Source organism: Diceros bicornis, chromosome 3 (assembly GCF_020826845.1).
Source record: "Diceros bicornis minor isolate mBicDic1 chromosome 3, mDicBic1.mat.cur, whole genome shotgun sequence".
In the NCBI taxonomy this organism is placed as follows: Eukaryota; Metazoa; Chordata; class Mammalia; order Perissodactyla; family Rhinocerotidae; genus Diceros; species Diceros bicornis.
The window spans coordinates 21,603,731-21,616,659 of record NC_080742.1 but is presented as its reverse complement, the minus strand read 5'-3'; the positions used below and the strand labels follow the sequence as shown (position 1 = coordinate 21,616,659).

General features: G+C 33.3%; 1 protein-coding gene across 1 annotated transcript in view; it reads left to right on the top strand.

The window, feature by feature from the left end:
* The window catches only part of SEMA3E (semaphorin 3E), a 250,643-nt gene that overhangs the window by 201,656 nt on the left and 36,058 nt on the right, over window positions 1–12,929 (top strand). The window contains exons 6-10 of the mRNA XM_058524644.1: window positions 6,256–6,375; window positions 7,515–7,657; window positions 8,647–8,761; window positions 9,196–9,265; window positions 12,247–12,391. Coding sequence (XP_058380627.1) covers window positions 6,256–6,375; window positions 7,515–7,657; window positions 8,647–8,761; window positions 9,196–9,265; window positions 12,247–12,391 — 593 coding nt within the window. The remainder of the gene's footprint in view (window positions 1–6,255; window positions 6,376–7,514; window positions 7,658–8,646; window positions 8,762–9,195; window positions 9,266–12,246; window positions 12,392–12,929) is intronic.

Sequence of the window (12,929 nt, the reverse complement as noted above, 5' to 3'; positions counted from 1 at the left end):
ATCCTCTTCTTTAGGAGTCTGGGTTGACCATGACAGTGTCCATGTCACCAAGAAATCTCAAGAGTTTAGCCACGGGTGCCAGCAAATGCATGTGAACAGATTCAAAACACGTTTTTTTTTCCTTCATGCCTCAGAAACCACCTTCTTAGCATTGATAGCTAATGCTAGCTATATGCCAAAACAAACAAAAAAACCCCAAAAAAGCCCAAACAGCAACTACATAACTAATAAAAGGACATGTTCTTCCTGGTCTCTTTCAGCATCCTAAGCAGTGTGGGTGCAAACTGGAATGTTGGATTTTACGGATCATTCTTATCCATTCTCATCCTTCCAAGTGCATTTTGTTTCTCTTTGCAGTTATGCATGCCACAGTCATTCTGCAAAATAGTGCATTGAAAGTAAAATAATTTTCTAACAAAATTATACAATTCAGTTATAAAATGATGCAGTTGAATTAGTCTTTAGCCATATGCTTTCCACGATGCAAATGTATTTCACGTTATTTAGATTTGTAGACATTTACAACATAAATAGGAGAAATGCTTGAGTAAAACTTACGAAGAACATGGAACACTGTGAAGTTTTCTCACTAAACAATTAAAATCTATATTTTCAACACGGTAAATAAAAACTCAGATTAATATATAGACCATGAACAAAGCTCTTGATTAGTTCCATAAAATATTAAGGTGATACAATATGTTTAATTAAAACTTCAATTAAAGTTTGCATTGTAAAAAAGGAATTATGTAGAAAAATATTTTAATTATGCATTTTAATTTAGAATTATTTGTTTTTGTATATTGCCAAGAGTCAAATAATTATCTTATTTTCTTTCATGTAAGCAGTTTAGTGTAAACACAGTCTTTTGGGGTGAAACTATTAGGGACAAATACTAGAAGAACATAGAGTCCCTGTGTTCATGAATTAAAATTATTAAATAACGTAGGCTTCTCGAGGAGTGAAAATTCAAAGAACTCTGTTATTTATATAAATGCCTAATGGTTTTTTCTTTCTTTTGAAATTTTCTCCCTGAAGCATTTTTGAAAAATCAGAATCTTATCCTGATTTTTTTCTTATTGCATTTCACAGCTTTTTAATATAAACACCTAAAAGGAGTTTTAGATATATTCACTTATTAATTCATTATGCCATTCATTGATTCAACAAATGTTTATTGAGCATTTTCTGTATTGCAGACACCGTGCAAGATATTGAGGACAAAAGAATATATAAGACACATCAAATTTGTGACAACATGGATGGACATTGAGGGTATAATGCAAAGTGAAATAAGTCAGAGGGAGAAGGTCAAATACCGTATGATTTCCTTCATTAAGTAGTAGATAATAACAACAATAAACAAACACATAGGGACAGAGATTGGATTGGTGGTTACCAGAGGGGAAGGGGGGAGGGAGGAGGGTGAAAGGGATAATTCGGTACATGTGTGTGGTGATGGGTTGTAATTAGTATTTTGGTGGTGAACATGATGTAGTCCATGCAGAAATAGAAGTACAATGATGTACACCTGAAATTTTTACAATGTCGTAAACCAATGTTACTGCAATAAACAAAAAATTAAAAAAAAAAAAAGAAAAAGAGCAAAACCAGCAAAAAAAAAAAAAAAAAGACACATCAAGAAGTTTACATTCTAGTGAGGCATAATATCAAATACATAAGGAGACAATTAAAACATAGTAGGATCATCAATATGATAGAAATAGGCACAGGGGCTATGGTGGTACTAGGAACCTCTAATGAAAGTTTGGTCAGGGAAGGCTTCATGGAGAAAGTGGGCAATAGTCAGGTAAATGGGAGGTGAAGTGGGAAGGGAGGTGCAGAATTCCAGGCAAAAAAAAAAAACGGCAGCAGAGAGAATATAAACGCTTTTCAGGCTCCAGAAATCACGTGTGGGCCTCTCTAATTCTACAGGTAACCAAGACCGTGAGATACTGAACAGTTTTGCCACGGTCAAACACCAGATTTCGAGTTAGGGGCTTAGTTTGCCAGATTTCCAATGCAGAACTGTTTCCACTATTCTTGTTTCTGTACAGAGACTATTGTTGAGCATGACAATGATAAGTTACATTCACCTGTCAAGACACCCTGCAGATGTGTGTTTTATTTTTTAATTATAGCCACACTTGACCATCTAAAATTAACATAACATCAGTTACCATCAGAAGCCAGTGCTACAACAGTGAAAAATAATATATGGCGTCAAAATCAAGTTGGTTATTTATATTCAGAATATCAAAATAGATTAGATACCAGTTAGATTTATGGCTAAGCTAGTACATTTATTAAATATCATGTCTCCATAGACAGAGAAAACTAAAAACTTAGGTAGTTCTGTTCTTATCATTGAAAACACTAAAACATATTTTACTACAGTCGTACGTCACATAACGATGTTTTGGTCAGCAAAGAGCTGCATATATGATAGTGGTCCCATAGGATTAGTACCATATAGCCTAGCTGTGTAGTAGGCCATACTATCTAGGTTCGCATAAGTACACTCTATGATGTTTGCACGACGATGAAATTGCCTAACGCGTTTGTCGGAACATATCCCCGTTGTTAAGTGACACATGACTGTATTTACATGAAACTTTTTTCTTTTTAATCCGTGAAAACGTGATTTATTCAGATGTTATCTTTGTACTCTGTAAAATACCAAAATATTGATTCACAAATTTTCTCTATACCAAATGGTTGTAATTTTAAAGTTTTCAACTAGAAACTATGTATTTACTGTAAATAGTATCAATTATTATAACAATGCTGAATATTCTTGCTCTTTTAGTTACAATTAGGTATCATTTGTGGCTAAAGCTTTATTCCAATTTATTATTTTTCATTAAACTGTTTATTTTTTCTTAGGAAAGTATTTTACCAAATATCATTATTATCTATTACTATAAATTTATTTTGTTCTTCACACTGATAATAAGATATGAAAGGAGAATCTTTCCCTTCTGAGGAAAATCTAACATTTCCAACAGAAACACATTTGGTTCCGTTTACATAGCATAGAGTTTTTAGCACCTGTCTAGCTTCTTTGAAGTTTAAGTCATGCAGTTCATGTTGTGTTGTTTGTATTGTTCACAAACTATTTTCTTTTATCTGGGTGCAAAAAGGGAAATTGGGTAAAATTGGTAGTATATTATCTTCTTTGTGCAGATAACCTGCCCTGGATATAGTATTATTTGGTATCATAGGGTTGCCATCTAGTGGCCCCAAGGGGCACTTATTTGTTAAGTTTATAGAATTGAATAAAACAAGTAAAACTTGGAAACAATGTTCCAATTTGGGATAAGTGCAATAAAATTGATGTGACCTAATATAAAGGTTACTTTTCCATAATATTATTTTCAGATATCAAAGTTCTAGAAATATTTTAGGAAATTAAAAATCAAATATTAAAAACTGAAATAGAAAACTGTCATGATTTTTAAGAAATCTATTTTTTGTACCCATTAGTTATTAAACATTCAGCCCAGTCTGTATTAGAAAAATAAGTTATGTTTAGAACAATTTTACAAAATTGTCTTTATATTTTAGATGGGACATATAATCAAGTATAATAATTAAAAACAAAAATATTTCAGAAAAATCCTCACTCTTGGGGGTTCAGTAGTCAATTAACTCTTTTATGTGTCTACTCATTCATTTATGCCATAGAGTTGATGATCCCCAGGGACTTTTAATGAATTCAGCATGACTTTCTTTTCTCCGTGTTCAAGTGGTGCAGACTGCATCCCACTTGTGGTTCATATCTCTAACCACTGGGTGCCTTTTATCTCAAAATACTCTTTCTCCAGATATAGATATAAAATTTCTGGCGGACATAACATTAATTGACTGATATAAATTATGTTACTCTTTTCTCCTTCTATTACCAAAGAACATGCTTAAATAACAGTCCTGATCTAACTTTTCTCTGCCAAATTATATTTTCTTAAGTCCAGACATAAAGCAACTTTGTTTTTCAGTTTTTGTTATTTTCCTTATGACACCTCTCACTTAGCATACATTGACTATATAGGATGAACTCAACAAATACAGCTCTTTTTTTTTAACTTCTTATCTTGAAAATTTTCAAATAAGAAGAAAAATTGAAAGTGGAGTAAAGTTTACACCTGTATACCATTTACCTTGATTCACCAATTGTTAATATTCTACCATATTTGCTTCTGTCTCTCCTCTCTCTCTTTTTCCTTTATATATAGTTTTAAAGTGAATTCCTTTGTGGGAAACCTAGATTTATTTATTTGTATCTTATATAATTTTTAAGTATTCATAGTGGATTTTGTGAACTGAAAAAACTATTTACAGTTACTTGTCTTTTTGTGAATGAAAAATTGTTATAATAACATATCTAAAAATTTATTTTTCTTAAGCCTTTGAATTCAATTTATATCTCATTATTCTATTTCTAAACCTGGTATAATGAAAGTAATCAACTTTACTTTTAAAAGTTAAGTCAGGGACTGGCCCACTGGCATAGCGGTTAAATGCCCGCGCTCCGCTTCTGCGGCCCGGAGTTCACAGGTTTGGATCCCAGGCGCACACCGACGCACTTCTTGTCAAGCCATGCTGTGGCGGCGTCCCATATAAAGTGGAGGAAGATGGGCATGGATGTTAGCCCAGGGCCAGTCTTCCGCAGCCAAAAGAGGAGGATTGGCGGATGTCAGCTCAGGGCTGATCTTCCTCACATAAAAAAAATAAAAATAAAAAGTTAAAAAATTAAATCATTTAACTCAAGTTGAAAATAAACTTCTTGACAAGGTGTCCTATTTACAACTCAGTTGATTACTTTCTCAGATTTTAAACCATACAAATGTATTTAATCTATTCAAGTTTTTTAAAGTTTTAAAAGACTTATAGTAGAAAAAACCCTGCATAAATATTGAAACAATTTTTTAAAATCTAATCCATAAAATTTATAAATATGACACAAGTTCTCTTAAATTCTGTTTACTTGGTCAAATTTTTTTACCTGTAACATTAATAATTCTAATTCTAAAATTGAGTATACAATTAAATTTATTAAATTGAAAATACAATTAATTTAAATTCTCTTAAACTTTAAAGCACTTTAAATACCGTGTCCTCATATGCACACATTCCAAATTTACAGGAAAACATTCATACTTTGAGTTTAGTGCACTCCTCATCTCCATATTTTTAAACCTGACTGAAGTTATATAACACTCATTAAGAATATAATTTTACCACCCTAAATTGAGGTTTCTAGTTCAGGTGATCTCCTGCTATCATTTGCTTCTTGGCCAGAGATTTTTGCCTGCGATGGGACACCCGAGCTACACGTGCCCAGGATAGTCCTGCTGGCACCACTGATAGGCACACTGATTACCTTTTGTTGTCATTTTGGCAAAAGAGGGCTCCAGGTCCCCATGCTGGAGAAGTATTGGTCTTTCTGGAGTTCCAGTTATATCCTTTTGTTATTTTTCTATTAGTTAAAAATTATTTTTCTCTTCTCATAAGCTACTTTAACGTCCTTCTTTCTGGCTGGCCCCAAAGACACATTGTTAATTCTTGAGACCCTGCATACATTTGTGTATTCCTTGGTCTGAATTTAGGTTTGCAGCCTCCACCACGTGTTGCAGTTAACTTTGTTCATTCTGTTGACTGCCTGATTAAATTATGAACTCTATATGGTTTCTCGCTAACTAAGCCACAAACTTACAAATTAAATGACAATTAATTGGATTATATACAGCTTTGTCAGACTTTGTGGTTCCTGCACTAAAATCATGTTAATGGAAGTAATTTCTTGTTACGAGAAGGATTTGAGTTAGCTGACTCACACATAAAACCAATAATAATAATAATAATACCTTGATAATATGAGGGTTAAAAGAAGTTCAGTAAAATAAGATGAAATCAGGTTCTGTATCAAATACTCGTGTAGGTCTTAGTATATGCCGGCTACTCTTCTAGGTACTTTATTCTTAACACTTGAGTGCTACTCCTAAGTGTAAATGAAGGAGCTGAGGCACAGAGAGGTTAAACAACTTGCCCAAGTTCACACAGCTAGTAAGTGGCAGAATCACGATTCAAACCCAGCCAGTCTGACTGTACCATCCACGTTCTTAACAGTAGTGTTAATTTCATAAAGTTGTATACACAGTAAACCTGGATATGTTTAATGTAATTGTGGTTTATACATTTTTGTCAGATCCAGAAACAAATAATGACTTATTTTTAACTGCTGTTTCCATGTAGGTAGTGAATTGTTCACTGGACTCTACAGTGACTACTGGGGCAGAGACGCTGCGATCTTCCGGAGCATGGGGCGACTGGCGCCCATTCGCACCGAGCATGACGATGAGCGCCTGTTGAAAGGTAGGTTTGAGGAGAAAAGAGTATGTAAATCAGAATTGAAAACAAGGCTAAAACTCATGGGAAATTTGCCATTTTGATAATAATGACAATTGACAATACAAATGTAATTTGTAGTTTTTACAAATTTCAACCTTTTTTTGTTAGCAATATTCCTGAATTAAAATGTTAACTATGATATGTGTATATCATTTTATATACAAATGGATTGGCTTTATTATAAAACCAAATTACCCTCATAGCAATGCTTGGAAGTCAGGATTTAAATGAAGAAAACAAATATTTGAAAAGTGAAAAACTCTTTCATCCAGTAAGTTGTTTTGTTTTCTCTTGCCAATTGATGTAATTTTGGATGAATTGATTGCTTTGCTTTACCTGTTTTAATAAGATCACATTGCACTTTAGAGACAAATAAAACTCTAGTAAAATCACTAGCCATTCATTGACATAGAATTTTTTGTAAGGAATAATGTTTATATTTTGGCATACTGGTATATTTAGGGACTAAAACATCATTTTATGGTGAGCGTTTTCATTATTTTCAGCCTTTTTATTAGGCTTTAGAGTGCGTAGTCGTTAGTGGGAGCATGTTATCATTAAAATATTTGACATACTCTATCAGTCAGAGGTTATTCACTCAGATTCCTCAGACTACAAACACAAAAACTTAAAATAAATTTTCCACCTTAAAATTAAAATGGTCTTCCATGAGCTAAATTGGTAGATAATTTATGAATTAAAAAAATAATGATAGACTTTTTTACTAAAATGCTTCACATATATTTACATTGATTTTTTATGTAAATAGGAGGAAATTTATAGAGATTATCATCATCATGCCCCTAATCTGTCCTTTGAATGCATTTCAAGTCTATGTGTTGTTTAAAATTGGTTTTTGCCCTCCCTGACTCTTAGTTTCCAATCAAATTTTCCACTGATATTTCTTAAAAATGGTTGACTTACACAGATAATGCAGATATCTGTAGGATTTTAATGGTTAGTACAAACTTTTAAGGAAAATATTTTATTTCTTCATGAAATGTTGCAAGTTAAACTTAAGCATCCACATGATATATAATTTATTAGAATATCGTTTCGTTGTAACAGCTATTTTACTTTTCTTCTATTGTTTACTTCTATAGAACCAAAATTTGTAGGTTCATATATGATTCCTGACAATGAAGACCAAGATGACAACAAAGTGTATTTCTTTTTTACTGAAAAGGCCCTGGAGGCAGAAAACAATGCCCATGCCATTTACACCAGAGTGGGGCGACTTTGTGTGGTGAGGATTGCTTGTCTCTCTCATTAACCTTGCAGATCTCACAATTTATGGTCAGGCCTTTGTTAATTTTATAGTAGATTTCTACTTTAAAATATTTTCTAATATTCTGTAGGCTGCCTAAATTTATATTTACTATCTAATCTTTATGCTTCATATCTAGGAAAAGTTTTATCTGAAATGAACTTTGCATTTTGTATGATTTTCCCCGTTTTCAAAGCCATATTAAGTCTATAATTAGGCTGTGCTTTCTCCCACACAGAAGTTTGAGCTCCATTTTTAAAAATTAATTTAACCAAAATCTTTTTAGTTTCTTGAGTCCACATTCTAAGTAATTTACGTAAGTATGCTTCAACAATTCATTTGGTTGATTATGTAGAACAAAACATCTGTAGTTTGTCGGTGTCAGATAGGTTGTTTGGGAACATTCAAAACCAACTGAAGTAGCAATAGATATTGAGAGAATGCTAATAATATTGCACATGTAAAGTTATTTTGATATTTAAGAAGATATTTAAGAATAAATTTAAGAAGATTTAGATATATGTCAATGTATGTATATATAGTGTGTGTATGTAAATATATGTTTATATTGTGTGTATATTTCAAGTTTTTTTTCCTAAAGGAAGAAAAAGGGATGTATGCTTCCATATTTCTGAGATAAGCAGATTATTTATCCATATAATAGTAAAAAGGTTACTGTATCATTAAAGCCACTCCTTTATTTAGGAGAGACTACTCTTGACATTCTTAATATCTAGAAAGTATATTTAATGGGCCAGGGTGAAAGTACACTGACAAGGCAGAATGTGCAAACCACAAAAAAATTTGTGGGGAATTACATCTATGGGATTGTTTGAGGATTATGCTAAATTTTCCACATTAAATGAAAAAGCTGTAGCTCTTGCGGTCTGTATGTTTAATAATACAAAAGAATCTGTTGTTGTAAAGGTTCTTCAGGTACCTATTTACCTGCTTTTTGTTTTTTGCAGAACGACGTGGGAGGACAGCGCATACTGGTCAATAAGTGGAGCACGTTCCTGAAGGCGAGGCTGGTGTGCTCTGTACCAGGCATGAATGGAATTGACACGTATTTTGATGAATTAGGTAAATATTATTGGGAGAATTAAATTTCACTCTTTGATGTATATGCCTCTCTGTAACCCTCACTGTCTCTAGCACATATGGAAACTTGCTTTCTGCAGTATCTGACTTCTGTCTAACTTAGAGCAAGTTTCTGTTCTTTTCATTTTGACCAGGTCTACGTGGTGGGGGCAGAGGAGTTGCAGGAACAAAAAGAGACCCGTCTCATTAGCTCAGAGTCAGCTCCTCTGGTTCCTTCCTTGAGGCCCAGCTCAAAGCCAACCTGAACAGCCAAATGTTTCAGTCTCTTGTGATTTGGTCATGGTTGTATGATTGTATATGAAAACTTATATCTTAAAATCTATAATGGATTCTAAACTATTTTATGGCAATATATTTTCTTTACATGTAAAGAGGGCTAAAAATACTGAGTAATGTAATGGTCTTTAATTTTTCAGAGGATATTTTTTTGCTGTATACCAGAGATCATAAGAACCCAGTGATATTTGGACTCTTCAACACTACCAGGTGAGAAATTTATAGGGTCAATAAAAACACGATGAAACAAAAGATGCCTCACACCTTCACTGTGTATGTAACTTGGAATACTGTTGACCCATTTGTCCTTCTCACTTTCTATACTTTAAGTGTCACCAATTTCTCTTCATTCTCCTATGTTTGCAATTCTGCTTTCATTTTTAAAGTCACAATCTCAATCCAGATCCTTATTTGTTTTTGTTTGAGCATCCTCCTATGCTCAGTATCCTAATCTCTTCCCTCTCTGATCGACAACAGAATGATTTCTTTTCTTATATAGTTTATAAGATATTAATTTCATACTACAGGGTCTAGGGTAATTCTTTTAATCATCATATAGAATTTTCCAAGTCAGACTTTCAAGGCTATCTATCAGCTGTTACCTACTCACCTTTGGAATTTTTACTCTAAGCTCTCTAACGCTCTGCCTTTGACAAGGTGATACCTTGACAGAATCTCAATATCTACTGGACTAGTTCCCATCACTATGATTTTATTTATCCACTTCTCTTACTTGAGATGACTCTCTCTTTCAACATTGGTTTGTATCAGTTCTCCAATACTTGTCAAATGCCATCTTTAAGAAAATACTCCTTGAGGGGGCTGGCCCAGTGGCACAGCGGTTAAGTTCTTGCCTTCCGCTATGGTGGCCCCAGGGTTTGCTGGTTCGGATCCTGGGCGCAGACCTACTCACCACTCATGAATCCATGCTGAGGCAGTGTCCCATATAGAAGAGCTACAACTCTACAACTATGATATGCAACTATGTACTGGGGCTTTAGGGAACAAAGGAAAAAAAGAGGAAGATTAGCAACAGATGTTAGCACAGGGCCAATCTTCCTCAAAAAAATAAAAGAAATATTCCTTGATTCCTTAATCACAAAGCATTCTGCTCACTTCTTTACTCCAGTTGTCCTGCTCCTGTGTAGATTCATAGTGAACACACGTTTATAATTTGCCCTCCATGTTTTACACTTAAATAAATTGCTGGAGTTTAGAGCTTATGATCTTTTACTTTTCTCTTTTATGTTTTTGTATTTTGTATCCATTGAAGAGTACTGGAAAAATAAATCAAATATAATTCCATGTGTGTTGATACATGCATAAAAAAGTATTATTAGAATCCGTTTGGGTTGAAAGTTTATATATATAATTTCTTGAGTGTCTTTCCGAATAAGGCAGAGTAGAGGTGAGATGACTGGAATGAGAAATAAAGAATATGCCTCAATTCTCTTGACAGGGATAGAATGATATTACTCAGTTCTTCTTTTGCATTGCATTGGCCTTGAACTCATATAATCATGTAACCTTGTTTGCTTAGGGTCTCTCCACAAAGCTTTTGTTTAGTTTTTCAGCAGGTGATTTCTTATGCTCACTTTGAAAGAAATAATAAAGCTCTTTGGACAAGCATCCTGGTATTGTAACACGACCTTTTCTTCAATAGAGAAACATGGAAACAATTTTGCTTTCAGTTATTCCTTGATGCAAAGAAGATTAGTTAATGTGTATTGGTAGTTATCACAGTCCATGAAAAAATCCCTAACGTTTTTTTTTTTTTAACTTCATCTTCTCCCTTATGCCAGTGAAAAATTTATACATTGCATGATAATTCTGTGGCTTTATATGATAAATACAAACTATGAGATTATCAGTGTAGTTTTCTATGGGTTAGTATCATCAGTTTATAAGCTACTGTCCTAAATGATAGCATAATGGATCTGTCTGAGATTTCGAAGACAAGACATGATTTTCTTTCATAATTTCAATTTGGACTGTTCAATTTATCTGAGAAAAAGGATTCCCAGCTGTTACCTGACATAAAGGTTGATTTTCATAGCATGCTGATCAAAGGTCTACTGCCACTTGGGTTGAGAGACTATCTCTGCTTTTCTCCCTGTTGCAGGCATTTCCAATTGCTTCAAGGTGTGTTATAAAATGTGTGAATTGATGTCCTAAAAGAGTAACATAAATGCTGTTGTACAGGTATCTTAGAGTGTAGGAAATTTTATGTTTATAAAGAACTTTGCATTTTGCAGAGCACTTTCACAAACACTAATTATTTGGATTCTCACAATAAGGAGGCTGTGGAAATGTTAGAATTCATTGAGATCATGCCCAATTGAGAAATATGGCCAGATCTTTAAAACAAATCATCTAAAAATGTCCTTTTGCAGAATCTTATTACAAATGCCCCCAATAAACATTGCTGTAGAAATTTTTATCAAGAAAATAATTTCAATTTGCTAGTAGTTCTGGAGGTAAAGAATCTGAGTGTTATATAATTTAAAGTCGTTTTCCCAAAATTAATCTAGTTCAGTCCAGTCATCTTTCCACTATAGCACTGTTTTCCGTGACCTGGAGGATGGAAAATACAGCAAGCTTGTTAATGTCTGTGTGACCCCAAGCTAAAGAATATAACAAAGTTCCAAATTTTTGTGAGACTTTAAATTATTCTTTAGTGACAATATGAGAAATTATTACTGAGAAATCTGATAAACACACTGAGAAATCTAATAAAATTTAAATAGAATTTGGAGCAATTTTCACAGCATGGTGATTAGGAGAACAGTATCTACTCTCAATATGGAACAACATACAAGGAGATAAACCTTAAATGAGTAATTCAACTTGGGAATGAATTCTTTACTATTAAGGCCAGATCTTCCTTAATAAAAAATATAAAAACATTATATAAGATTTAACAGTAATAAAGTGAAGTGACACAACTACTTTTTGATTCTAACAATGTCATTTTCAATTTATGATAATAAATAGGCAAAGAAATGGTATGTTTTGGAGTTTCAATACTTGAAATATTGCAGCAGTTAATATTTCTAGAATATACTATGCTTAAGAGATTGCAACTTTTTTACCCAAAAGACTTCCTTCTTATCTGTGTAGTCTGGAGGGTTTGACTAGGTTACCTCCTAGTCAGTTCCAGAATAGTAATTATCTTCTTTTGTATTTTTCAGTAATATATTTAGAGGGCATGCGATATGCGTCTATCATATGTCTAGCGTCCGGGCAGCCTTTAATGGGCCGTATGCACATAAGGAAGGGCCTGAATACCACTGGTCACTCTATGAAGGAAAAGTCCCTTATCCGAGACCTGGTTCTGTAAGTTTAGACATTTAACAAAGTGTTCTTATTTTTTAAAGACTCTTTTATAATATTCTGTTCACTGTTTCCGATGCTTTACAAAACTTTGCATTAAACAATTAAGAAGTTCTACGCCTAAAAATATGCTTGATTACTTGCATGGTAAAGAAATATCACTTATATTTAACCGTATGCTTGTTATTTAATGAAAAGAATATATATTATAAAGTATATATTATCACTGATATTTTGGCTAAGTAGCTCCAACTAAAATTTTCTTTTTAAGGGTACTGATGAATCCAGAAATATCCACTCAAGTAGTATCATATCCCTTCTAGCCTCTTCAGAAGAAAATTAGTGCCCTGTATAATTTCCAAGCAGGAGAATGTTACCAAATTTTTATATTCTAATATTTGAGTCTGCCTCTAACTTCTCTAGGACAAACTTTCTTCTTACTTCTCACTGTAGCCTACCTAAAAGAAACTTTTCTCTACCTCCTCAGAATACTTAATATCTCATTTAACATCCTTGCTGGCTCCTAGAAGAAAAGTGCCAA